Source organism: Aspergillus ruber, assembly GCF_000600275.1.
Source record: "Aspergillus ruber CBS 135680 unplaced genomic scaffold scaffold00002, whole genome shotgun sequence".
Lineage (NCBI taxonomy): Eukaryota > Fungi > Ascomycota > Eurotiomycetes > Eurotiales > Aspergillaceae > Aspergillus > Aspergillus ruber.
Window position 1 is genome coordinate 117,045 of NW_024467298.1, and position 24,495 is coordinate 141,539.

The 24,495-nt window shown below is 50.8% G+C and overlaps 14 protein-coding genes across 14 annotated transcripts; 8 read left to right on the top strand and 6 right to left on the bottom strand.

The window, feature by feature from the left end:
• Positions 1-9: 9 nt before the first annotated feature.
• EURHEDRAFT_446973 (uncharacterized protein) lies at positions 10-1,416 on the top strand (the record flags this gene model as incomplete). Its single annotated transcript, XM_040783639.1, has 4 exons — positions 10-115; positions 166-288; positions 337-405; positions 449-1,416. The coding sequence occupies 4 exons, from the start codon at positions 10-12 to the stop codon at positions 1,414-1,416; spliced, it is 1,266 nt and encodes a 421-aa protein (XP_040642486.1).
• On the bottom strand, positions 1,289-3,152 carry EURHEDRAFT_520031 (rRNA (cytosine-C5-)-methyltransferase RCM1). The gene is made up of 2 exons (XM_040786805.1): positions 2,919-3,152; positions 1,289-2,850 (listed from the first exon to the last, which is right to left on the bottom strand). Exons 1-2 carry the CDS (start codon positions 3,123-3,125, stop codon positions 1,453-1,455), a joined length of 1,605 nt encoding a protein of 534 aa, XP_040642487.1. The 5' UTR covers positions 3,126-3,152; the 3' UTR covers positions 1,289-1,452.
• Positions 3,153-3,320: 168 nt separating this feature from the next.
• Positions 3,321-4,300, top strand: EURHEDRAFT_408008 (GNAT family N-acetyltransferase). Its single transcript, XM_040780718.1, has one exon. It carries the CDS (start codon positions 3,363-3,365, stop codon positions 4,167-4,169), a length of 807 nt encoding a protein of 268 aa, XP_040642488.1. The 5' UTR covers positions 3,321-3,362; the 3' UTR covers positions 4,170-4,300.
• A 289-nt stretch (positions 4,301-4,589) lies between these two features.
• Positions 4,590-5,590, bottom strand: EURHEDRAFT_399129 (FYVE zinc finger domain-containing protein; the record flags this gene model as incomplete). Its single annotated transcript, XM_040779901.1, has 2 exons — positions 4,590-5,003; positions 5,123-5,590. The coding sequence occupies 2 exons, from the start codon at positions 5,588-5,590 to the stop codon at positions 4,590-4,592; spliced, it is 882 nt and encodes a 293-aa protein (XP_040642489.1).
• Positions 5,591-9,215: 3,625 nt separating this feature from the next.
• EURHEDRAFT_408009 (glycosyltransferase family 4 protein) lies at positions 9,216-11,051 on the bottom strand. The gene has a single exon (XM_040780719.1). The coding sequence runs from the start codon at positions 10,764-10,766 to the stop codon at positions 9,351-9,353; it is 1,416 nt and encodes a 471-aa protein (XP_040642490.1). The 5' UTR covers positions 10,767-11,051; the 3' UTR covers positions 9,216-9,350.
• A 172-nt stretch (positions 11,052-11,223) lies between these two features.
• ugd1 (UDP-glucose dehydrogenase) lies at positions 11,224-13,188 on the top strand (the record flags this gene model as incomplete). Its single annotated transcript, XM_040783592.1, has 3 exons — positions 11,224-11,476; positions 11,532-11,971; positions 12,043-13,188. The coding sequence occupies 3 exons, from the start codon at positions 11,224-11,226 to the stop codon at positions 13,186-13,188; spliced, it is 1,839 nt and encodes a 612-aa protein (XP_040642491.1).
• Positions 13,105-14,462, bottom strand: EURHEDRAFT_408012 (glutathione S-transferase). The gene is made up of 3 exons (XM_040780720.1): positions 14,211-14,462; positions 13,782-14,161; positions 13,105-13,732 (listed from the first exon to the last, which is right to left on the bottom strand). Exons 1-3 carry the CDS (start codon positions 14,240-14,242, stop codon positions 13,380-13,382), a joined length of 765 nt encoding a protein of 254 aa, XP_040642492.1. The 5' UTR covers positions 14,243-14,462; the 3' UTR covers positions 13,105-13,379.
• A 16-nt stretch (positions 14,463-14,478) lies between these two features.
• EURHEDRAFT_408013 (uncharacterized protein) lies at positions 14,479-15,220 on the top strand. Its single transcript, XM_040780721.1, has 4 exons — positions 14,479-14,679; positions 14,732-14,767; positions 14,894-15,009; positions 15,061-15,220. Exons 1-4 carry the CDS (start codon positions 14,661-14,663, stop codon positions 15,112-15,114), a joined length of 225 nt encoding a protein of 74 aa, XP_040642493.1. The 5' UTR covers positions 14,479-14,660; the 3' UTR covers positions 15,115-15,220.
• A 137-nt stretch (positions 15,221-15,357) lies between these two features.
• On the bottom strand, positions 15,358-16,185 carry EURHEDRAFT_447464 (SAP18 family protein; the record flags this gene model as incomplete). The annotated part of the gene is made up of 1 exon (XM_040783670.1): positions 15,358-16,185. The coding sequence occupies one exon, from the start codon at positions 16,183-16,185 to the stop codon at positions 15,358-15,360; it is 828 nt and encodes a 275-aa protein (XP_040642494.1).
• A 186-nt stretch (positions 16,186-16,371) lies between these two features.
• Positions 16,372-17,876, top strand: EURHEDRAFT_408015 (mRNA splicing protein PRP18). Its single transcript, XM_040780722.1, has 2 exons — positions 16,372-17,378; positions 17,434-17,876. Exons 1-2 carry the CDS (start codon positions 16,468-16,470, stop codon positions 17,624-17,626), a joined length of 1,104 nt encoding a protein of 367 aa, XP_040642495.1. The 5' UTR covers positions 16,372-16,467; the 3' UTR covers positions 17,627-17,876.
• EURHEDRAFT_373895 (NAD-dependent succinate-semialdehyde dehydrogenase) lies at positions 17,812-19,467 on the bottom strand (the record flags this gene model as incomplete). Its single annotated transcript, XM_040778582.1, has 4 exons — positions 17,812-18,817; positions 18,873-19,260; positions 19,310-19,397; positions 19,450-19,467. 4 exons carry the CDS (start codon positions 19,465-19,467, stop codon positions 17,812-17,814), a joined length of 1,500 nt encoding a protein of 499 aa, XP_040642496.1.
• A 296-nt stretch (positions 19,468-19,763) lies between these two features.
• EURHEDRAFT_446436 (CMD-domain-containing protein) lies at positions 19,764-20,251 on the top strand (the record flags this gene model as incomplete). Its single annotated transcript, XM_040783600.1, has 2 exons — positions 19,764-19,980; positions 20,037-20,251. 2 exons carry the CDS (start codon positions 19,764-19,766, stop codon positions 20,249-20,251), a joined length of 432 nt encoding a protein of 143 aa, XP_040642497.1.
• Positions 20,252-20,520: 269 nt separating this feature from the next.
• On the top strand, positions 20,521-21,480 carry EURHEDRAFT_447252 (MBL fold metallo-hydrolase; the record flags this gene model as incomplete). The annotated part of the gene is made up of 1 exon (XM_040783658.1): positions 20,521-21,480. The coding sequence occupies one exon, from the start codon at positions 20,521-20,523 to the stop codon at positions 21,478-21,480; it is 960 nt and encodes a 319-aa protein (XP_040642498.1).
• A 242-nt stretch (positions 21,481-21,722) lies between these two features.
• On the top strand, positions 21,723-24,462 carry EURHEDRAFT_408019 (uncharacterized protein). Its single transcript, XM_040780723.1, has 4 exons — positions 21,723-21,847; positions 21,899-23,555; positions 23,611-23,763; positions 23,819-24,462. Exons 2-4 carry the CDS (start codon positions 22,191-22,193, stop codon positions 24,230-24,232), a joined length of 1,932 nt encoding a protein of 643 aa, XP_040642499.1. The 5' UTR covers positions 21,723-21,847; positions 21,899-22,190; the 3' UTR covers positions 24,233-24,462.
• Positions 24,463-24,495: the final 33 nt, after the last annotated feature.

The following is a 24,495-nucleotide window of genomic DNA, read 5'->3' on the forward strand; positions in this document are numbered from 1 at the left end:
GCGAACGCAATGTCAATCAAACAAGAACAATGCACCCTCCCACTCGAAAAGGTCTTCTCCATCCAAATCGGCACAGAACTCTTCCGCCTCTCGGGTGCCTCAATAGCATCAGACGGTCAGTCCTGTCTCGGTTGTAAAAGCGAAGTGAAGGCTAAAAGCTTCGAGCTCCGTCTTATTTCTCGCAGTTCTTCGAAACCCAACTCAGCGTGAATGGAGATGTGAATCTGAGGACATTGTATATTGATCGGGATCCGGGGACGTTTCAGGAGATTGCGAGGCATTTGCAGGGTATGTCTTTTACCGGGCCCATGGCGACAGTAATGTTAATGAACACAGGATATCACGTCCGCCCCAGAGACAGCACGGAGTTTGTGAAGCTATTCGCAGACGCGCAATTCTACAGCTGTACGTCCCTCCAACCCTGAACCGAACGCAGCTGACAGTATAGTACCCCGCCTAACCTCCCAGCTCTTCGAATCCGACATCTTTGTGCAAATCGGCGGCCGCCAGTTCCAGATCCCCCGCGACATCTTCTCGTCCCCGGGTAATTCACCGAATTTCTTCTCCCTAGGATTTGCCGATTTCTTCGCTTCGCCATCAGAAGTTTTCCCGGGATTAGACCGGACAGGGTTGCTACGGCCACCGGCGATTGAACCCCCGAGTGTACCGAATCGGTCTGGGGATGTCTTTGCAGAACTACTGCATATGCTACAGGGCTATCCGTTGGAAATCCGGAGTGGGGAGCATCAGGAACAGCTCTTACGAGACTGTCGATACTACCACCTCCGCGGCCTAGAGCAGCGCCTAATACCCCACGACATCCGCACCAACCCAATCACGCAGCGATCCGAGATAGTTATTCGCCTAGAAGACCTGCGACCATCAGGACTGGAATTCATCCCGGATGACGACCAACGACAGGCCGGGTGGATGGGATACGCCCGGCCTTTCACAAGCGAAAAACCGCACGACCTCATCATTGAGACCAACAACGAAACCACACTCGTCTCTCTCACGAGAGTTAGGTTCTCAGGTCCCACCAGCGCACGAATCGCAAGTCTGACCAAGTCTGCCGTCAGCAAATTCTCGCCTGATGTTTCTCTAATGGAGGAGAACAAGGCTGATACTGTGTCCATGACCATCCTGGATGACGCGGATGTTACCGTCAATGGCCAGACTGATAATATTTTAGTAAGCCCTGGCGCTTATCCCCCAGAACTGCCATCGGCCACAAAACGCCCGCGCCTCGACGAACCGGAGGACAGTAAATGGTTCGTGCGGAGGGGACAGTGGCGGGTACGTGTGGGGAAGCCTATTCCTAGTGATACGAGAGTGCAGCTGTCGCTTTCCCCGGTCAAGTTGGAGTTATATACAAGGCAGAAGGAATTGAACCGCACAAGGCGGTTTCTGAGGTGATATAAATGAAGTGCAAGAGTATTGTACAGTATAGAATTAATCCGAGAATCCCGCCCATTCGTCATCATCCTCATCCTCTTGACCGTCGTCCTGACCATCTCTCACAAACCCAACCACAAAGAACCCCCCAAGCCCCTCTTCATCCCCAGGCCAACATCTCAAACACCCCTCCAACTCTTCGTTCCCCAACTGTACACTTTCTTTCTCCTCACCCTCCCCATAACTCTTAATCCCCCGATACGTCCACTCCCTCAAACCAACCGGCTGCTCATCCCTCCGCATAACCCTCCACCCGCGGCGCTGTGCAATGTCCGACCCCAACACGCGCTCCACGACAGATTCGTTCTCGGTTAGATGGATGGAACACGTACTATACGTCACGCGCATCGCAGATGGGAAAGAAAGCGCATGTTCGACGATGCGCGCTTGGATGTTTGAGAGTTTCGTCAGGCGGTCGTTATCCAGTATAGTCGGGGTGTCGTTTTCGTCTGTTGATGATGGTGTCGCTACGACTGGTGCAGGAGGATCATCGCGCTTACGTTTCTTTCCTTGATTCTTGCGACTCTTAATCTCGGGAATACTAGGAAGAAGGAGTCGGGGCACGTCGTCTCGGCCGATGATACCGCTTCCCGAACAACTAGGATCGAGGAGGAGACCGGTGACATTGGCGAAGCGCTCATCAGTCACTGGATCGATGGCTAGAAAGTCTTGTCCCTGGAGGACGGTGACGATATTTCCCGCCGCACCAGCCGCGGCGACCATTTTCTGTAGCGTTTTCGAGCGTGCCGGCGATGCGTCCATGGAAATAACCCTCGAACTCTTAACACCGTGCTTGGACAACAGTGCAGCAAGATGCGTGGTCTTATTCCCCGGCGCCGCACACCCATCTACCAAATCACCTTCCCACTCCGTGTCCCCCGCTAGGAGATACGCAGGAAAACAAGACGCTTTATCCTGCAGAATAATCTCGCCGTTCTTATACGCGGCGGATGCAATAAACTCGACGCCCGGCGGCACAGCGAGTAAATCAGGGATATGCGGATCGATATACACCCGTTTCTGGTCATCCGTGTCGTCGTCGTCCTGGACTAGGTCTGCCAGAGAGGTCACCTTCTCGTATGCGGCGAAGGTATTCCCCAACTGTTTCTCCAGGGTCGTCTTAACAGTATTAATGCGCACCCACCGCGGATACACAGCAGAGACCTTATCGCCATTCTCAGCCCTAAGCCGTGCCTTTTTCTCCCGGAGCACGACTGATTTCAATTCCTCGACTGATGCGCATCCTCTTCGCACACGGGCTTTGATGAACTCCCCCCGTAATCTCGTCTTGTGTTTCTCAATCACCAATCGCAGCGGATGGCTACTGTTCGCCGCGATACCTTTCTTTGAGAGTAAATGATCATGGACCAGGAATAGCGCGAGGAGGGGGGTGAGCTGTCTTGTCATTTTAGTTAGCAGTGTCCTACACCTGCGTAATATGAGAATTGGTGAAGAGAAACCACCTTAGACTCCAACTTGAGTAATTCAGCCCTCTCAATGACCTCTTTCAAAAGAATATCCCATTTCGCAGTCTCCGTAATAAGCGCGTATATTTGCGCGGGATTAGCCTTTGTGTTCGTACCGCGGGAGTTGTAGATGCGGGATTTGAAGGAGCCGCCGGTGGAGGAGGGGGTTGTTAGGACTGTGGAGGCGTCGTGGTAGAGGGACATCTTCGTGTTATTTTCCCTGGGTATGGGATGAGCACTTGTACTAGTACAGGGTTTGTAGAGTGCTGTCGCGACGAAAATAAAATATCTGATAAGATGTTTGCATTGTTTGCTGTGCATGCTGTCTTTATCTCCCACCGTTCTGATAGGCCATTGCATCTACAGGAATTGAGTTCCCCTCTCACATCAGGGGTCCAAATCGTTACTCGCTACCACAAGACCGTACAAACCTACAGCGCCATGCACCCAGAAATCACCCTTCATGGACCACCAGGCGCCGCGAAACTTACTCGCCCAACGCCCTCAAATCCCAGGCCAAAAGACAATCCACCGCTGCTAACTGACGCACTTACCGTGCGCAACACAGTCTTTATCGACGAACAGGGATGTTCGCCGGAGAGCGAGATCGATGAGGACGATGCGCGGAGTTGGCATTGGGTTATGTACTCTTCCTCACGGCCCGGAGGGGAGGAAGATGGAGGCCAGGGCAGAAAACAGGATTGTGAGAAGGAGGGGGTTGGAAAAGATGAGGCAGTCGGTGTGATTCGTCTAGTCCCCCCTCCTCACGCACCACACGAACATCATGATATCAGCCCTGCGCACGCGCACACACACACGCACACAGACAATCTCAATCCTGTCAACGACCAAGTCAATGACAATATCCACTCCCCTGTCAACCAATATGACACCATCCACGAACCTTATATAAAATTAACTCGCGTGGCGGTTCTTCCGGCGTACCGCGGGCGAAATCTCGGAAGAAAACTGGTCGAGACGGCCATTGACTGGGCGCGGAGGAATCCGGGGGAGATAGAACATGCTTATTCCCGAGTTGTGCGCGGGCCTGAGGGCTTACCCGATCGGGACGGTGGTAGTGGTGATGTAAAGTGGAACGGGTTGGTGCTGGTTCATGCGCAAGTGTCGGTTGAAGGGATGTATGCACGGTTGGGGTTTGTTACAGATGAGGGTATGGGGAGGTGGCACGAGGAGGGGATTGAGCATGTTGGGATGTGGCGGCGGGTTGATGTCGTTCATGAATCATGACCTCTACGTTGGAATAGACTGATGGTATGGAAATAGTGGTTTGGTGGTGCGAAATTCATTATCTCTATATGCATGCGCCATAACCGTAACCAATAAATAAACGAAAGAAAATTGCCGCTCAAAGCTGACGGGGTATCTTGACAAGAAACGAAATGACATGAAAAAAAAAAAAAAACCGAAAATACCCTCGCCGTCTCAAATCGAGTGGCAGGATCGAACACCGTAAGCCGTAAACCATGACCGAAAGAAACCCATCCGAACCGTACTCCAAACAAGAGAAATGTAAATGAAGCCGAAAAAAAAAAAAAAAAAAAAATCGAAAAATGGAAAACGAGTAGATAGTGCGATGCAAGCAGTCTAGCGGGCGCATAGAGTTGAGTATTAGAGCGCCGCGACAGTAGGGTATCGTAGCGAGTAAGTTTAAAAAGTACTCCAGTTCCAGCCGCGAGGAACGCTGGCTGCGATTTCACCAGTCTGAGCAAGAGGAGGCGTGAGGGTGGACTTGGAGGTGTCCTCCTGAGAAGCGTCCGAGACATCCGAGTCTTGTGAGATCTCGGACGGGCCAGTTTGTTGTGCATCCAAGACGCTCTGAATCTTGTTCAGACGCTCAGCGCGAGACTCCTCCCAGCGGGAGAAGGCGTGCCAGCAGAGATCACAGGTGCGAGAGGGCACACCGTCAGGGTGGAAACGAGCGTTCTGGTCGAGAGGAACAAGGTGAGGAGTGTGCGAGGAGCAGAAGACATGACCACAGTGACGGCAGTGGTGCCGACGCAGGAACAGGCCAAAGGAGGAGCGGCAGGTGGGAGAGTCGCAGTTGGAAGAAGCAGAGTCCGCCTGAGGTTGTTGTTAGCATCATTGTGTTCAGGTATCACGCCATTCGCACATCATTTTCGAGTCCAACGACGAGCTCAGACATATATATATATCGTGTTCCCACGAGGAGAGATACTCACTTTCCAGTGGTCTCTGGTGGGCAGACCAGTAACCGAACCCAGGTCTTCATTCTTCATCCACTCATCTTCGGCCAACTTGCTGATAACACCGTTGCTGCTGGTGGTGCTCTCCATGGTGGAGCGACGACTGATAGGCTCATGAACCTCAGAAGAGTCGCTGTTGCTCAGACTGTCAAGCGAGCCATGCACACTGCGCGGAGGAGTGGGCGGCGAGTGTCTCTGAGGGCGTTCGGTCGGGCGCAGAGCCGCAGGAACATAGAGAGGAGCCTTGGGAGGACGCAGTTGACGAGACTGAAGGGGCAATTGATTCAGAGTAGCAGAGGAGAGACGAGGAGAAGTGGGAGAGCTGTTGGTGGTGGTGGTGGGAGTGGTATTATTCGAGGGAGCGGGCGAGGGATGACCGTAGAGAGAGATTTGTTGGTTTGTAGCAGTGGTGGTAGTAGTAGTAGTAGTAGTAGTAGTAGCCATATTCAGATATGGTAGAGAATGGTAGAGACGTGATGGAATAGACGGTAGAGATATAGTAAGATAGTAGTGATATAGAGAAGAAGATAGTGAAAAGATAATGAGTAGAATACGATAGGAGGGACGGGTATAAGTATGGATTAGTATTACCGTCGCAGTAGGACAGTTTCCGTCGTGGATAAGTGGATAAGTGTAAAGGTGGGCAATATGGAGGCGGTGGGGCTACACGGACCAAATCATGAGCTCACTATTCCGGAGTACCTATTCAGTAGTATTCAACCGAGTGTATGGAGTATTCACTCTCATACATTCCCTAATTTATATAATAATGATATAATATAATATAGTAATATAGTAATATAGTAGTATGCAGCATACAAACATACAATACACAAATACACAAATATAGCACACAGTATTCTCTACAGAGTTAATCTGTACTCCGTACTTATCGTACTGAAGAGACATCCTGTACTCCGTACTCTACAGTGGTGTCTCATCCGACGGGCATTTACCGAGGTGGCTTTTTTTCGGGGTTTCCTCGAGTCGATGACCAGAACGGAAGAGGTAGACGATCCTTTTCTGAGGCTACTCCGAGTAATTCTGAACCTAGACTAGTGACCATCAAATTACGACCTTCAACTCAATCCATCCTACGGACTATAGTACTCTGTACAATATAATAAATATGAACAAACAGAGAGTGACAAGTTTCCCCTTTCGGCTTCTCCAACCGCCGCTGAATAATCCCCACAAACGAACTGAATTAACTGGGCGTTGATTCGCCACTCCGGGGACCATAAGCGGCCCACTCGGCTCCAGTTCGGACAACAGTGCTACTGCGACTGCTACTGCTACTGTACCTCTATGTAGTCCTATGCAACTGTCCTACGAGTATGGGTACATGGGTACTGCTACATCATGACTACTTGCACGATAATTAGACACTTTCTATACTACTACTAATACCGCTACGCTTGTACGAATTAATTTCTAAGCGTAGGCTACGGAGTAGAGTCCTGCGTCCTCCGTCCTCTGCTCTGTACTTCGGTACCCTACAAACAGCGGTGAACGGCACGACCTCGGAACCAGTCACAGCCAATCACAGCCCTCCTTCCCAAACCGCCGGCGCCATCGCCTCACCGGATTGGAAGAAAAGGGGCGATCTCGTTATCGCAGACCAGCCATTGGCCAGTGCGATTCTGTTGGCACGGACTGTCCCCGAACAAATGGGCCCCTGCAAGTGAAAGGACCAACCGGTTCATTTCACTTGCATCCCGCTATTTCTGATTGGGTTAGTCCACTAACTAGTGACTGTCAACCGCGGTTCATGGCCTTCGCTGCCGTTTCCATGTGTGGCGCTAGTCCACAGCGGGCTAGTATTTCCGTTTTTCACTTTACTTGCTCCGTCCGTACTTGTCAGAGTAGACACTCTGTACTCCGTATACTCCGTTCAGAGACAGTCGAAACTTCCATGTCATTCACCGTTGGATCATCAGACAGCTGGCCAAACCTTATACCGTCCCCATACCACCGTTTATGTCTTCCTACAGATGATTGATTTTTTCCATAGCCGCTGTAAGACATCTTTCACCGCATGCATCTTCTCGTAGATCATGATCTCCTCAATCCTTGATGTCGAACTGTGTCGAACTCTTGCGACGGGCTTCTTCCGTGCCTTTCTCTTCTCCTCCGCGGAGTCGTCGTCGATCCAAATCCCGGTCTGTAATTGGAGCCGGCCGGGCCGGTAGGAGTGAAGCAATTAGTCCTCCGGTGGTGGTCCGTCCGTGACTACGGCGCACTACTGTCCTCTGTAGTGGTCCGAACGTGGTAGCGTCACGTGGAGCCTCGTCGTGAAGATGTTAATGCTAATGTGGCGTCCATGTGGCAGTGATGTGGCGCTGCGGGGACTCCGATCCGTTTCTCCAGAGTATCTCCGTGGAGCACACACGTGATATCTCTACAGGGACATGTGTTGTTATCTGAGGGCAACGTTGACGGAGGCGGGTAGATGTCCCCGAATCTGTACTCTGTACGAGGCTGAGTGTAAGATCGTAGGAATCGTGATGTAACCGAGCAAGTGCCCCCGTGCAAGGCGTAATCCCTGTCGGCCTTACAGGGATGTGTAGCCTTGTCAGTGCTTACCCGACTTGGTATGCAGCACGTGACAAGAGGTCCTAAATGGAATTGTTACCGCTCCGTAGGTGTGCAACAAGTTAGAGGCAATATTATCGAAGCCATAACCACGTATAAGACATACGAATTCCCCCATTTGGTTAGTCGGCACATGACATCACCGCGATCAAAGAATAGCGACAAGGAGACCTACTACATCCATTTTTGTCTTTTCACTTTTATCCAGATAGAAAGGGAATCCACAACTTGGAACAGGATGTCACGTAAGCCTTGGATGAATTTTGTGAAGCTTTGGCGCGCAGCCACAAAGGGAGTTGCACAAGTGGGTATTGGTTGAGCGGCAGCGCAGACAATCCATTCTAGCAATCGTTCGAGTGCCTAGGGAAAGTCACCTCGGGAAAGACATGCTCAGTCTATGGGCTGAGGGAACCGGAGTTAGACAAGAGGCGGTAAATGCTTATGGGACTGGGTATTTATTTGCTCAGCGGACGAGTCCAGGTTAAGTACTTAGGGACATTACAGAGACCCTCATTGAGATTACAGATGAGTAGGTCATTGGCAGAGCATAACGTCAAGGCCCTATGTTATCTGTACTCGGAAACGATTCAATACCGAGTAAGCGAGAAATATGGTACAAAACACAACCATAGCAATTATCGATGTACATACCTTCACAGTAAATCAACATGTTTCTGCGTTTGTTACTATATCAAACATTCAAGCCATGTCAGAGGCAAGTGTAAATAGATTGTATTTGCTGATGTGAATCTTCAGCTCATATTCTTGGATTTTCCAGTCAGCTTCAATCCATGACATGTTTTACTGCTTCTCAAGTCTCTGGAAACGGTGATGTAGTATAGTATATCGAGTGCCATATGGACCGAGGCCTACAATTTCCCGATTAAGCTAGCCTGCCTATACACGTGATGTTGCAGGTCAAAGTAATCCTCATACAACCTTTCAGCTTGCCGGCATGGATTCACGTGCTTTGACTGGAAAGATCTTCCAGAGCCCCAAGAACTGGACTCCCTAGTATCTCATTGGCCTGAACGTTCAAGAGCATCACGACGTTGCTGTTTTTGGCTACCTGCCCAGTGATGATGATCTATGTACGACAACTCCCCGTATTCTATTGGATCTTACTGACTTCGACTTCCCAGTATTTATCGATCTCGCAGAAGATTCCACCAGACCCACCAAAGATGAGATCATCGGGGATATCCACAACTCAAACAGAAGCAGACTCGAGACGTCTCTGTCATCACTCTGGGGTGCACGGTTCGCCCTTTGAAACAGGACAACCTGGATGTGTTTCGTATTCTGGGGATGCTAATGAGCGGAGAAGGCTGCCGGTGGCTCTTTTCGTGTTATGGCTTCTGCTTGGATACGTACTTGGCTAACAGCTATAGACCAGAATAGGTATAGAGCGTACAGCTGCGCTTGAAGTAACGCTATACATTTTGTTCCAGACTGTTTTGGTGCACGAACAGAAGCCAGACTTGGATCAGGTTATGGCTGCTATACAGCAGCGCTTGGACGAGACGTACAACTTGGCTTGTTTATTCAATCAACAGTGATAATCTGTATCACTACGGAGCTACAACAAAGCCATTGTTCATTACCATTACTATTTCCAAGCTTTATAAAAAGCACGCAACCGCGGTATGGTCTCTCCATGCATAATCAACGGCACCACGGCTATCAGCCACATCAAATACACCATCCCAATAGCAGCCAGAAGGCGCATCTTCTCAACCAACACCCACACCATGTGCAGAGGCGTAACCGGCGCTCTCGAGAGCGGCCGCGACTCGACAGCATCTGCAATCTGCCATGCCACGCGACGATTAATAGCCTCCCATGTCGTCACGTCTGCGTACCCTCGAGCAGCACTGCTCAGATTAGACCGGAGTCCTCCGTCAATCGACACTTGTCGCACCAACTTAACAAACCCATCCAAGTCGTCCGGCGGCATGAGATACCCTGTCTGGCCATTACGAATAATATCCGACGGCCCGCCCTGGTCGCGCGCAATAACCGGAAGCCCGCTGGCCATGGCCTCGAGCACAACCAGCCCAAACGTCTCAGTCACAGAACAATGCAGGAATAAATCCCCCGCAGCGTATGCGCGCGCGAGATCCACTCCCGTCAGGAAACCGGTGAAAATGACATGGTCCCGAACTTCGTCGAAGAGGCGGTGGATGCGAGTTTCGACGGCCGGGTTGCGGTTGCCGCCTACGATGAGTATTTTGAAGGGTAGGTTTGCTGCTGCGAGTTGTGTTGCTACTTGAGATAGGAAGTCGAAGCCTTTTTCTGGGGCTAGGCGGCATACGTAGACGAGGATTATTTCGTTATTGGGGGCGATTGACTGGCGGTAGCTTTCATCGCGGTGGGATGGGTTGAATAGTGAAGTGTCGACACCACGTCCAAGTTTATGGAATCGGTTCTGCGGTGCTCCTGTCTTCTCAAGGTAGCCCCGTATAGCAGAAGAGGGATAAAAGATGGTATGCACGGCAGGGAGACTGAACAAATATCCCTGCACCGTCGCAAGAAGCCAAACAGCGAACCGGTCCAACGGAGCCGGCAGGAGGATTTCACTGTATGCAGATAAATCCGTCTGGAAGTTCAACAGCACCACCGGCGAACGTCGCAGTTGGCGAAGAAGAAGCAGCATCTGGAAACCGAGCGAGGCTGGACTAGCCAGATAGATCACGTCCGGCTCAAAGGTTTGTCGGTAGACATCATCAAGGTGGAATGGATACACCACCGTCAAGTCCGGATTGTAGGGTAGTGGATATCCGGGAATGCGCACTTCACGGAATAGCCTTTCATCTGCCTGCTGTTGTTGCTGCCCCTCGAAGTGTGGCGCAACCACTGCCAGGTCTACCCCATTGCGATGGAGATAATCGATTAGACTGCGCGTTGTGCGACTGACGCCATTGACCGGACCTAGTGATTCTGTCGTCAGCAAGACCCGTTTACCTCTGAGGATATCCGGGAAGTTGTCTCGTGGAGAGATAGAGACGGCTGTGTTTAGGGCCATACTGCAGCGCTGCAAACACACATACCCATGCCCACGAAACCGCAGACACCTCCCGCCTTATGAGTACCGAACAAAAGCAAGCCATCCTCATTTTTTATCCCTCCTCTTTATCGTGAATGCAGTACAATAAACCTTGAACGAATTCTATTCGACCCCAAAATAAGGATATTGCAAGCCGGCGGCACGTGGGCCTGTCTCTCGCTCGGGACGAGTCAAGAACAACAACCACTGGCAGTCCGGGAGACACCCCGCGTGCTAAATACCACGAGTTTTCTGGGATGGCAGAGGTTGTCTCGTTGTGTTATTCTATGGTACAACATGATCACGATAACAGCTAGCGATCACAGGGCATTGCCCCTCGACCGAAGGAGGGGCAGTCGATCAGACCATGTATAAACCATTGTCTCCTCAATCCGAAGCCAGGATATACTATGTGACTATACATCGATAAGCCAGGATGACAGGTCAAGAAGACGCAATGGATTTCGTCGCTTCTCCTCTGGGAACCTCGGGCGAGAGTTTCTGGAGCGGTTCTGGCTCAACTGGTCTCACTACGCCTGCATTGAGTCCTTTGTCCGGACCATCTAAAGGAGATGATCTTGCTTTGTCACCGTTGCTGAGCTCTCCTGGTTCTGCTTACATCTCCTTTCAGGGCCCCGCGGCATGGGATGCCGTGAGGAATATTTGCGTCGTGGGTGCGGGATATGTAGGTAAGGCTTGTCTGCTGAAGGAGAGCGAAAAGTGACGTGTTGCTAAGCTGAACAGGAGGACCAACTGCTGCAGTCCTGGCACTGAACAACCCAGCTATAACTGTCAATGTTCTGGACCAGGACCCCCGTCGCATCCAAAAATGGACATCACCACATCTCCCCGTGCACGAACCGGGCCTCGTCAACGTAGTCCGCACAACTAGAGACAGTACAGCAATCGAAACTAACGACCCTATCACAAACACTACAGGCACCCTAAAACGCCGTCCCAACCTGTTCTTCACCTGCGACTCGACGCGCGTATCACAAGCCGACATGATCTTCTTAGCAGTCAACACACCAACAAAAACCTTCGGAGAAGGTGCCGGAAGAGCAACAAACATGACGGCCATCGACAAGGCCGTGCGCGAGATAGCAGCACACGCGAAACCAGGAACTATCATTGTGGAGAAAAGCACAGTACCGTGTGGGACTGCGCAGCGGGTCCGGCAGTTGGTACATGCACCCAAGATGCTTATTTTAGTTTAAGCCTGCGACAATGTAGACTAACCTGCTATGTTCTATAGCTGGCCAGCCTTCGCCCAGGCATTCCTTTCGAAGTTCTCTCCAACCCCGAGTTCTTAGCCGAAGGATCAGCAATCGATAATCTAACAACCCCAGACCGTGTCTTAATCGGATCTTCGGGGATGCCGTCCGGCCACCACGCAGCCCGTGTCTTGGCTAGTGTATACAGCGCCTGGGTACCTTCCACTCGCATACTCAAAATAAACTCCTGGTCCTCCGAACTCGCAAAACTAGTCGCCAACGCCATGCTCGCACAGCGAATCAGCAGCATCAACTCCATCAGCGCTATCTGCGAACGCACAGGCGCAGAAGTCGACCAGGTCTCCCAAGCTATCGGTCTGGATCCGCGGATCGGGCCTCAATTTCTGAAAGCTGGCCTTGGGTTTGGGGGGAGTTGTTTCCGGAAAGACATTGCTAGCTTAACGTATCTGGCTGAGACGCTGGGTTTAGAAGATGTTGCGGATTACTGGAGACAGGTGAATGTGATGAACGAGGCGCAGCGGAACCGGTTTGCTGGGAAAGTTGTTCAGCGGTTTCGGGGGAACCTGGTTGGGCAGAAGCTAGCACTGCTTGGGTTTGCGTTTAAGAAGGGGACGGGGGATCCGCGTGAGTCGTTGGCTGTTGATGTTATCAGGCTATTGCTAGAAGAACGGCCATTGGAAATTGCCGTTTTCGATCCGTTTTGTCGAGGGGAGGATATTCTTTGGGAAGTTGGGGTTGTCTGTGGTGATGCCAGTGCAGTCAGGGTGTATGGAGATCCGTACCTCGCCTGTTCACGGGCGAATGCGCTGCTTGTCATCACAGACTGCGATCAATTCCGGAGCTCACCCCGACGGTCATCTACCAAATCCTATACATCTGAAATGGACAACAGCCTGGGTAGTGACCCAACCGTACAAGACGTATGGGTTTCCAATGGCGCGACCTACCATTTGACACCCCAAGACGCTTGTCCCACTGATTGCGCTGATTGCCGTTCGCAATCGAGCCGTCCTACGGTGCTGGAGCCTCTGGAATGGGCGCGGATTGCGTACAATATGAAAGATCCGAAATGGGTTTTTGATGGACGGGGGGTGCTGGATATGAAGGAGATGGAGATGCTGGGGGTGAGGGTTGATGCTATTGGCCGGCGTTCTGATTTTCTATAGTTCTTTTTCTGGGCGCTATTTGGCTCTCGTTTGGATATAGTGGTTTGAGGCGAGTTCTGGATAGATACTAATGCCAGTCTGTCATTTAATAGCAGTGCAACAGACCTACATATATTACAGAACGGACATAACATAGACATTCAACATAACACATATCCATAAACACCATGGCATCAAATAAGAACACAAAATCACGACATAATAGCCTCAAACTTTCCCTCTACCTCCTCAATCTTCTTAACCGCCTTCTTATAACCCTCTGTCCCCTGCAACAAATCCGCATACGCCTTCACATTGGGATACTTCTCCGCACCCTCCGGCAACCGAATCATAGCCGCGATAATCGGGAAACTAATCAGGATATCTGCAGCCGTCAATTCCTTGCCGCAGAGGTACGGGCCGCCGCCGGGAGCAGTCTTGAGCTGCTCGTCCAGGAAGCGGAAGTGGTTGTCGATGTTGCGGTTGATGAAGGCGGATTCGACCTTGGAGGCAACAATGCTGGTGAGAGGTTTGACGAAGAAAGGGACGGGGGCGTTGCGGAGGGCTAGTCAATTAGTCAACTATATCTAGATGGAAACCTGGGGCAGACTTACCGTTCATAACCAAAGACAACAGCAAAAACGGCATCAAACTTCCCTCCGCATAATGCATGTAGTACCGGTACCGAATCCACTCGTCTGTCTCCGCACCAACCTGTCCCTCTTTTCCTTCCTTGTATCTCTTCGGCACAAGTCTCTCCCCATTAAAGTGGTCGCACAGATACTCGGTGATAAAGCCCGACTCAGCGAGAATCAACGGCTTGGTGGTGTTTTCGTTCTCGATGCCAATGACGGGGGACTTTCCGAGGGGATGGACTTCCTTAAGTTCCTGGGGAGCAAGCATGTCGGGACCGCGCTTGAAGGTTTTGAGTTCGTAGGGAATGTTGAGTTCTTCGAGGAGCCAGAGGATGCGCTGGGAGCGGGATTGCTCCAGCCTTGGTTGGGTTAGAGATTTCCTGCTTGGCTAGGTGAGATGAGACATACCAGTAGAGAGTGACCTTGGTGTCTTGAGCCATTGTGAGTGTAAATCTGTGAAAGTTCAAAATATTGTGATGTCTAAAAAATGGAGGGGATCTTCAATATATATAGGGCAGACGCGAACCTCGGCGATAATCTTGTGACGAACGCTTTAGGATTAGGCGTGATGTCACAGTGGAGTGCAGTGCCAGAGTACGAGACTATTATTTCTGAGTCAGCACTTAAAGTAGAAATAAATGCGAGGAGAATAGAATAGAGAGATGTGCCTAGACTACTTTATTTGATCTTATTTTCTGGCGTTTTCGTTCTCGTTATCGCATTCAGTATCTCAAGTGGAGCTGAGTTATGCAGCATAAATTGCATAAATTAAGATGACTCAGCGCCAAGCATCCGCGACCTTCGACCTCAACTTCGCTTGTCTCCCACTTGCGCCGATAGACACGATCAACTGCAATCATGGCCGGTCCAAGCAAGTGTATGCCATTCCTCCTCACTGCTAGCTGAGAACAGTAGCTAACGATTTTCAGCGTTGGTCCTTGACCCGGCCCTCCAGAAATACTACGGTACTTCCACCCGTTTCCCCGATAGTGATGCAAGAGACAACAGGAAACACTCAATGCTCGAAACCAATTGCCTTTTGACGCTGGGGATATACCTACAATCCGAACACGACTGACATTGAGCAACAGAACTCACCGCCAACCGCTACAAGTACTTCCGCTGGACGCCGCGCCACGCCTGGTTTTCGTTCGTCTACATGGTTGCCATTCCCGGTGCTTTGGGCTATGTTGCCTACAACACTGATGTATGTCGCTATCAATGGTATAAGAGTTTGGTGAAGGGGCTAACTGGTCAGGGCAAATACCACCTACGTGGCAAGAGGAGGGAGGATTCCATTGCGGAGTTTTAAGTGATATCTCGGTTGTCTTGGAGTATTATGGGGTTTATATTCCGACTCTGGACGTGTATTCATTAGAGATTTACTGCATTTCTTCCAACATGAGATGTGCTGACGATAACTTCGTTTCTGATTGGACGCTGCCAATCGATAAGCATTGTAGACATAACAGTATTATAATCATTCAAGTGAATTATTTGTTATGAACTGGGTATTCCGAATTACATCCAGTTTAATCCCCAATGTCATTCATAGCTAATACGGCGCCCACCCTCTTCGTCCACCCCGTCCACCGCGTCCACCCCCATCCGGCAACCTCTCCCCCCGTTTCCAATCCCCAACAGGAACCCTCTCACTCCCCCTCCCTCTCCCACCCCGTCCAAGCCCAAACCCATTGTCCCGAAACGCCCTCATCCCCCCACCAATGCTCCCCGGTCCCCCCACAGCCCCCCTCCCCGAAATAATCGGCGGCGCAACAGACCCATCCTCCAACGGCGGCAAGATCGCACAATCGACATAATCCCCAATCACAAACCGCACATCCTGCAACGCCCTCTCCGTATCATTCCCCTGTAACCGTAGCGCACCACGCGGCGGCGCCGCAGCCGCATCCTCTCCATCTTCATCACCGTTCCGGTACGGAGTATCCCGCGGCCCAATAACCACATTCCCAATATCCTTACTCAAATACCGCCCTCTCGCATCCGCCGCGGACCCCATTGCCGCAGCCGCTTTAGTATCGGGGTAAATAAGCCGAAAGCACAACCTCGTGCCCACAGGTGGATCAGGAAGAAGCGACGGCAGCGCCGAGGTAAGCAGTTGGCTAAGCTCGCGCAGGGTGCACGATTGCCAGGTGTAGATTTCGAGATGTGGCGGGAGGCGCGCGGTGGTTGCGGAGGGGGGTGACTGGGCGCGGATGGCGTTGGGGCCGCTGACGGGACCGCCGTAGGATGAGGAGGCGGACGGAGATGGGGAGAGGGAGAAGTCGGCGAGGTGGTGGAAGTTGTTGAGGCGGTAGAAGAGCTTGAGGTGGAAGGGGGTAGTTTTTTGGCGGTCGATTTGGGGCGCGTTTCGCGCGGCCATTTTGGTTTTCGTGAGGTTGCTATTCAGTCAATTGAATATTTGAAGTATATTTTTCGATGTTTGACGGATATAATTAAGAATTGTGCTGTGGTGTGGCGTGGTTGAAACTGATGGTTGAGGTTGAAGGTGTCTTCGTCACAACAAGAAATCCGGAGCTTTGTCGGACTTCGACTTCCACCGCCGCAAACATTCACCTTTTCAACCACTACCGTATCCCCAGAAATCACTCATGGACTAATTCATCTTCTTTATCTCTACATCCATTGATTCTATAATATAAAAATGGATTTCGCAGCTTTAATGTCCAAAGAAATCGGCAAAGCCAAAGGCACCGACTCATCCCAAAAATACAAAGAACAACAACCAGCAAAGAAATACATCCGTCGCGGCGAAGAAGAAGCCGCCCGAATCGCCGCTTACAATGAAGAACAAGAACGTCTCCGCCGCGAACGCGAAGAGCGCATGACATTAAAGCGCAAGGCCGACGATGAGGAAGCCGAACGGCGACGCGAACGAGAACAGAAGAAGCAGAAACTGGCAGAAGAGTCGCGCAAGAAGAGGGAAGAAGAGGAAGCGATAAAGGAACGAGAACGGAGGAAGAAGCTCGGTTTGCCAGAGTTACCACCGCCTGGCAGCGGTAGCGAAGAAGGGACACCGGGCGAGGGCGAAAAAGAGGATGATATTCCGGATGAGGAACTTGCGCAGAAATTCCGCGAGCTGGAAGAACCAGTTTGTTTATTTGGAGAATCGCATAATGCTCGTCTACGTCGATACCGTCGCCTCGTCCAGCGCGCTCTCACGCCAAAGCCGAAGCTGTCCAATGGCCCGATTCCTACCACGCTGGAGCCGGTTCCTGAAGTCGATATGAAAATCTCTCAGACCATTCCCAAGGATAATGAGGGCCGGAAGTTTCTGTTTCGACAACTTGCGTCGTATTTCAACATGGTGCTCTCGGAGTGGGAGATTGCTTTGGCGAAGCGGGATCTGACTGTCAGACAGAGTCTCCAGGGTCGACAGGCGTACAATGCTATGGCGCAGTCGAGGGATAACCTGAAGCCATTGTTTAAAAAGCTCGAGAAGTTTGATGTGGATGATAAAATGCTGGAACCTATTCTGGAGATTGTTCACAAAGCTCAGCAAAGGAGATACGTCGATGCTAATGATGCTTATTTGCGGTTGAGTATTGGAAAGGCGTAAGTTGCTTACCCCTATGTCATGAAAAAAGATTCTGATTACTCCGATAAACAGTGCATGGCCCATTGGTGTTACCATGGTTGGTATTCACGAGCGATCTGCACGAGAGAAACTGCATCAGAGCGACCAGCAAGCGCACATCCTTAGCGACGAGGTCACACGCAAGTACCTACAAAGTATCAAGCGGTGTTTGAGCTTTGCGCAGGTCCGGTGGCCGCCGGACGACCAATTGCAAATCATGGGCTAGTATCGACAAGGATTCATTGGACGAACATCTGTGTACAAATTGGTATGCTGGCATGCGCTAAAAATTGATGTAGCTAAGCTTTTTCAAGGATAATGTGTACGTTCTAGGATTACAAGCACAAATATCTCTGTTTGGACTTCGTCTCATCATCTTGGGCAAGCCCTTATCGTTAATGCTATATAAGATCAAGGCAGTGCCCCCTCTACAGTCATGGTACACGTCTTTGACACCAAATACTCCGCAACAGCCACATCTTTTCCAGACTCCTTCCCATACCCAGACATCTTCATCCCACCAAACGGCGACTCCGCCGCAGAAGAGTTCCCAGTGTTGAGCCCAATCATACCCGCCTCCAATTTCTCCAGCATGCGCCATGAGCGATTCACGTCCGTGGTAAACACGTAGCTCGCAAGACCCATGACGGTATTATTAGCCTGCTGTACGACTTCATCTTCGGTCTTGAACCTGTACACCGCGGCAATGGGCGCGAAGCTTTCTTCCTGCGTCACCTGCATCGACGAATCTACATCGCGGAGAATAGTAGGCTCGAAGTAGTAACCGCTACCAAACGCAGCGCCCGACAGAGGTTTACCTCCATGAGCAATCTTCGCTCCATGCTGGACTGCATCCTCGACCTGACGACGGGCCTTGTCGACTCCTCGCGGAGTAGTCAGGGGCCCCATGGTATTCGACTGCTCCAGTCCATGACCGACCTTGATCATCTTAGCGTGCTCAACGAGCTTGGCTAGGAACTGCTCATAGATCCTGTCGTGCACGTAAATGCGGTTGGCAGTGATACAGGCCTGGCCGGCATGTCGCCACTTGAGCGCTGTGAGCTGAGCGAGCGCATGTTCCTGGTCTGCATCATCGAAGATGATGAAGGGGCAGTTGCCGCCCAGCTCCAGGGTCACCTTCTTGATACCTTCGGCGCAGTGTCGCGCGATGATGCTGCCCACCGCTGTGGAGCCTGTGAATGAGACTTTGTGGACCAGCGGGTGCTTACACAAGGTCTCTGAGAGAGCCGGTGTGTTTTTGTTCGAGGTAGTGATTACATTAAAAATACCAGGGGCAAATCCTGCCTGTTCTGCCAGGTACGCCAGGGCCAGAGTCGTTAGAGGAGTCTCGGGGGATGGTTTGGCAATCATTGTACAGCCGGCCGCCAGCGCAGCTCCAACCTTCCGGAGAACCATCCTTAAAACCGATTAGTATCCGTATACAACCGGATAAACCGAAAGTACGCACTCACGCAATAGGAAAATTCCATGGAACAAGCGCAACACAAACACCAATAGGCTGTTTGATAACCAACACCCTCCTATTCGGCGCAGCAGGCGTGCTAACTTCCCCGCGGATACGCTCCGCCTCAGCAGCGAACCACCAGGTAAACCCGGTAGCATAGTCGATCTCACAGTAGGCCTCGTTCAACGGCTTTCCGGTCTCATGCGTCAGGATGGTGGCGATATCATCGCGGTTATCCCGGATGAGCTGGTGCCATTTGAGCAGCAGCTGGGCGCGCGTTCTGGGGTTTATAGTCTTGTATGTTTGGAAAGCCTCGTAGGAGGATTGTACAATGGGATTGGCATCCTCTGCTGCGAGGTCGGGACAGGTCGTGAATACTTTTCCGGTTCCTGGGTCTGTGATCGTCAGTTATTCTGCGTTTCGCTGTTGTGATTTGGTACTTACCATCGACCTCGAAGCGTGCTTTTGAACAGGCTTCAATCCATCTCCCATGTGAATAGGAAAGGTTATGGAATAACGAGGGATTCTTGAGCTATACTCCTGTGTCAGCAACCCTATGTGGTGATTGATACTAAGGGACTTACCGTGATGGGTGACGACATAGTGGATAATATTAACTTGTTCTTTCTTTTCACAAAAAGAGAAACTAGACACCGTCTAATTCCCTTGAGCAGTCCATTTATACCACGATACCACCATAGCCATCTCGATGTTGTAATCTTTGGGGAAGAAGTGGACATTGGGGTATTGAGGGGAATGTTGGGGAAACATTGGGGCACAGGGAAAGAACGGTATAATAATGGCGATGTCGTTTGTACAGCATACCATTTAATTATTTAGTATCATTTTCTATTCCTCCATTTCTTCATCCTTTTTCCATCCCCCTTTCTCATAAACCATGGCTGACAAACCCCAACTCAAGCCCCTCCACGAAACCCTCTTCGAAGAGGGCTTGAAAGTCCGCAGAGCAGTCGTTGGTGACGCATATGTCGAGAGATCTTTAGCCAATGGCTCCAGCGACTTTGCCCGTCCTGGCCAAGAACTCGTGACCGAATGGTGCTGGGGCCATATCTGGACACGACCCGGCCTGGAAAGAAAGCAGCGGAGTCTCTTGAGTAAGAACCATATTAGGAAATCCGCCCTGAAGCAAGCACACTGACTTGGTCCATAGACATCGGCATGCTGATTGCCCTCAAGGCCTGGCCAGAACTGGCGGTTCACACGCGTGGCGCTATCAACAATGGCTTGACGGAGAAGGAGATTAGCGAGGCAGTTTTGCAGGCCACAGTCTACTGCGGGGCTCCGGCGGGTATTGAAGCCACGAAAATTACAGAGAAGATGATTAAGGAGATGAAGGAGGACGGTGAATATAAGCCTCATCTTTAGATACCTACGCAATGCATAATCTATCAGTAATGGAAGTCATACACAATAAGCATGTCCGAAGCTGTAATCTGTCTGGGGAATGCTGAGGATAAGGTGTAATCTAACATTATAGACGAGCACCCCAAACTATGAACATATGCCAGTGCCCCCCCAAATGGATGGAGACACCCCAAGATTCATGTCAGAATATGTAGTTGAAATGCTTGATGTCTCTTCAGTACTCTGTCTCCCATAAATCACGCTAATCTCTTGACGTATTTTCTTCGATTATGGACAGACCAAATACTGTTACAGTCCACGCCCTCGCTGCTGGCAGTCTAACTCTCCCCGAGAAATTCTTCATCGACCCAGTGGACAATGATTCAGAGTCCAGAAAGACAGTGCCATCACTTTCTTTCTTGATCCAGCATAAATGCCAATTCTCCGGAAAAGTCACTCGCCTGGTGTTTGACCTGGGAATCCGCCGGGACCCTGATCTCTACGTCGACCGTGTCCGGAAACATCTCGCAACCAGACAGCCCGTATCGGGATTTCCTGATGTGATCCATTCCCTTTCTCTTGGGAGCCTGACAAACGCAGACATTGACTACGTTATTCTGTCGCACGTTCATTGGGATCATATTGGCATGCCCTGGGACTTTTCTGAGTCGCAATTCATCGTTGGCAATGGGTCATTGGATCTTCTGTCAGGAAACAGCAGCATGTCAAACGGTAGCCATAGTAACTTCGAAAGTGGATTACTGCCACACGAACGAACGATAGAGCTCTGTGGCCCGGGAAGGAATGATAGCAACCAGTCAAACAAAGTCCACGACCGAGGCTTACAAGAACGAACGTGGGAACCCCTGAACGAGCTACCCCATACTATCGACATATTCTCCGATGGAAGTGTATTCATCGTCAATGCACCCGGTCATCTTCCCGGACACATCAATTTACTATGCCGTGTCAGCGCATATCGATATGTCTATCTTGCCGGCGATGCATGTCATGATCGGCGGATATTGGCTGGAGAGAAGAACATTGCAGAATGGACGGATCCTCATGACACTGATCGGATTTGTTGTATCCATGCGGATCGTGCGCAGGCGCTTGAGACACTGCGGAGGATAGGCCGTTTGGAACGGGGCGAGACCTCCCTGGGTGAAGTGGAAGTTGTTTTGGCTCACGATGCTGAATGGGCTGAAGATGCTAGGCGAAGAGGGAGATATCTACCTGGTACTCTATAGTGATAGTTTTGGACGGGCGTAGTTATTGCTGTCTGTGATTACCGTAGCATCTTAATTGCCGGTTCCGAGAGTTCCCCAAAATCGATTTCCCCAACGGGATACTATCGCGGCCTTCTTCCTCTTCCTCACCGTTCATGCTAAGTGAATTTTTTCTTTCTTCTTTCTTTTTTTCTACTATGCCGCAGTCATCCCAGAAGAAGTTCAAATGCGACACGTGCCAACGGAATTTCAATAGGCGCGAACACCTTCAGCGGCATGAAAGCATACGTCTGCCTCACATCCGTCTTCCCCGCAATAGCTGACATGGGGTAGATTACAACCTCAAGCCATTCCATTGTGACCAATGTCGCTACTCATGCCGTCGGAGGTATGTAATGTCTATATCTGGGAAATAGTCTATTCTCTGATCATTGTCCAGGGATCTATTAAATCGCCACATCAAACTTGCCCATACGAACAAGGACTCTCCGGATAATGACGGAAATCCAGCGCCATCTACAGACGATAAACAGGGCCCTTCGTATGACCGCAGGGCGTCTCCTGGTAATTTAAGCCTCTCACCAGAGCCCCAGAGCGCTAGAGTGGGCCCTGGAAGTGCCTCAGGTCACGATGCAAGTATTGTAGGAGATGCACTCGCAACCCCCCCTGTCTTCAGCCAGCCAGGGTTGAAACCGATATCACCGTATCTTAATGCAGTAGGACCGGTTTTCATGAACCCCGAGAGCAATACTCAACCGTTTGGGCTGAATTACCTGGACAGCGTTTGCTTGCCCCCATTCTTTGAGCAACAGCCCTTCTACCCAGAGCTTTCTATTATAGATCCCCCGTCTATATCGCCTACTACAGCAACCAGGCAGCCAATCGGTCAGGACCAGATTTATTTGAATGTCGAGTTGCCGGCCGGAGAAACCCGTCCCAAGTCGCAGCTTGGCTCGTTTCCGGATCCAGGCCGCTCCCATGTCCATCTGGCACCATTTATCCGGGTGTCTCAAGAGGATTGGGAGTGGCTTAATGCTCAGATTTCGCGGTTTTCTTCGATTCAGTTGATAGCCCCTGAACTACCTTCCAGACATGCCATCTCTCGCTATATGCACGGGTTCGTGAATGGCTTTCACCCCCATTTCCCGATTCTTCATCCGCAAACTCTTCGGTTCAGGGAGATGGCACCTGAACTGGTCTTGGCCCTTGCGGCTGTCGGTAGTCACTACTGCTTGGAATCACATCAAGGTCTAAAGCTGTTTCATCTTGCTAGGGTAATTGCTCTTGAGCAGATCCAACAGCGGGAAAACGATAAGGAAACCGCCGCTCAACCCCCGTCCGATTCACTCCAGTGCTTGACAAACACGCCCCATTCGACATCTGAGTCGGACCGAGATGATCGTCATGACCTGACGACTGACAAGGGACTAGAAAGTAGTCAAGATAATCACGCGCTCACAGAGTCCATACAGACGTTGTTCTTTCTCATGGCTATGGCGACCTGGGCCGGGGAACATCGTTCTCTAGTACGACATGCCATAGCCACACAGAGTGTGCTAGCAATGTTAGTGCGCCAGCATGGCCTTTCTGAGTCCCCTGTGGTACCCATGACATGGCAAGAGTGGGCTCGAGCTGAGAGCGCCCGACGCACCAAGCTCATCATATTCTGCTTCTTTGATCTTCATACAATAACATTCAATCTGCCTTCACCACTCATGGTTGCAGACATTAAGCTCAGACTTCCGTGTTCGGAGATGGAGTGGAAAGCCCCGGATTCTGATAGTTGGCTAGCAATGAACGAGCGGTCGAATCGCCCACCCTTTTTCAACGACTGTATCGCTGCGTTGATCCAGGATGCCGATGCTATACCTGCGTGTTCGTCACTCGGGGCGCACGTTTTGATCCATGCTTTGCTTCAACGGATCATTTCTATCCAACACTCCATGCAACTACAGGGCATGGAAAACCAAATGATTCCCGGGATGTCTGCTTCATTACGGCGAGCTCTGCGCAAATGGCAAAGTGCGTGGGAACAGAATCCAGAATCTTCATACAGCCCGCTAGATAAGCATGGTCCAATTGCGTTCAACTCAACTGTGAGATCTCTTCTTGATCCTTCCAAAACTGGAGTCTAACTTGCGATATGTGCAGGCCCTCTTCCATATGGCACACATTAGGTTGGCGCTTGATATTGGCCCAGCTCGTTCCCTCCTGGAGCAAAATCATACCCAGATTGCCAAGCGATTGCATGAGCAACCGACACTACAGAGGGGTTCTTTACTTCTGACAGCTGCAAGACATGCTGTATGTGCCCGCCCTCCCATTCCTCTCCCGTGCCCGCATTTTCTAAGTAATACAGACTGCAGCCCTATGCTCACCGGTACAAATGGGCGTCCACTTCGTCGGCCGCGCGCCCAGCTGGTCAGTCATGCACGCTGTATGCTCACTAGAATACGCCTACGTCCTCAACCAATTCATCCAAGCCACGGCATACACAAGCCTAGAATATCCTCTCGAAGCAGATGAACAAAACCTCCTCATGACGATAAAAGAAACGCTGCGTGAGGTGGAATCATCAAGTCCAAAAGGGAATCCTAAAATCATCGATAGAGCGCCGCAGTTGCTTGGGGCGAAGGTAGTGAGGGCTTGGGCGATGATTCTTGAGGGTATGCGGACGTGGAATGCTGTTGATTTAATTAGTAGGGCTTTGTTTGTGTATGCGGATCTTCTTGAGCCGAGAGGTTTCGGTGGGCAGGTTGGAGATGGTACATAGCCTGGTTGATTTATCCCTGGCACCGTCACGACCAGGAACGGCGACTATGGCCCAATCCTGAGCAACAGAAACGAACTGGACAGTCAGAGTACGATGCACATAACCTGCAACACAGTGTTTTTCCCTTGATGGAGCAAGTGCACTTTTTCAACAGTGACAGATACTCATATAATAGAAATTCTGCCCCAAGGAATGAGAAACGAATGATATCTACGAGCAAATGCACTTTTGGTACTTGCTATTACAAAACCCCAGTAGAAACG

What these genes read in the sequence shown, in the direction of transcription:
- EURHEDRAFT_520031 (XM_040786805.1), bottom strand. Translation starts at nt 3,125, where the DNA reads ATGTCCCTCTACCACGACGCCTCCACAGTCCTAACAACCCCCTCCTCC. An exon ending in TACTCAAGTTGGAGTCTAAG is followed by an intron (nt 2,851 to 2,918) that starts GTGGTTTCTCTT and finishes ATGACAAGACAG; the next exon opens with CTCACCCCCCTCCTCGCGCT.
- EURHEDRAFT_408008 (XM_040780718.1), top strand. Translation starts at nt 3,363, where the DNA reads ATGCACCCAGAAATCACCCTTCATGGACCACCAGGCGCCGCGAAACTT.
- EURHEDRAFT_408009 (XM_040780719.1), bottom strand. Translation starts at nt 10,766, where the DNA reads ATGGCCCTAAACACAGCCGTCTCTATCTCTCCACGAGACAACTTCCCG.
- EURHEDRAFT_408012 (XM_040780720.1), bottom strand. Translation starts at nt 14,242, where the DNA reads ATGGCTCAAGACACCAAGGTCACTCTCTACTG. An exon ending in ACCAAGGTCACTCTCTACTG is followed by an intron (nt 14,162 to 14,210) that starts GTATGTCTCATC and finishes AACCCAACCAAG; the next exon opens with GCTGGAGCAATCCCGCTCCC. An exon ending in GTTGTCTTTGGTTATGAACG is followed by an intron (nt 13,733 to 13,781) that starts GTAAGTCTGCCC and finishes CTAATTGACTAG; the next exon opens with CCCTCCGCAACGCCCCCGTC.
- EURHEDRAFT_408013 (XM_040780721.1), top strand. An exon ending in GGCCCTCCAGAAATACTACG is followed by an intron (nt 14,768 to 14,893) that starts GTACTTCCACCC and finishes ATTGAGCAACAG; the next exon opens with AACTCACCGCCAACCGCTAC. An exon ending in ATGTTGCCTACAACACTGAT is followed by an intron (nt 15,010 to 15,060) that starts GTATGTCGCTAT and finishes CTAACTGGTCAG; the next exon opens with GGCAAATACCACCTACGTGG.
- EURHEDRAFT_408015 (XM_040780722.1), top strand. Translation starts at nt 16,468, where the DNA reads ATGGATTTCGCAGCTTTAATGTCCAAAGAAATCGGCAAAGCCAAAGGC. An exon ending in CGGTTGAGTATTGGAAAGGC is followed by an intron (nt 17,379 to 17,433) that starts GTAAGTTGCTTA and finishes TCCGATAAACAG; the next exon opens with TGCATGGCCCATTGGTGTTA.
- EURHEDRAFT_408019 (XM_040780723.1), top strand. Translation starts at nt 22,191, where the DNA reads ATGAACCCCGAGAGCAATACTCAACCGTTTGGGCTGAATTACCTGGAC. An exon ending in CAATTGCGTTCAACTCAACT is followed by an intron (nt 23,556 to 23,610) that starts GTGAGATCTCTT and finishes CGATATGTGCAG; the next exon opens with GCCCTCTTCCATATGGCACA. An exon ending in TGACAGCTGCAAGACATGCT is followed by an intron (nt 23,764 to 23,818) that starts GTATGTGCCCGC and finishes TAAGTAATACAG; the next exon opens with ACTGCAGCCCTATGCTCACC.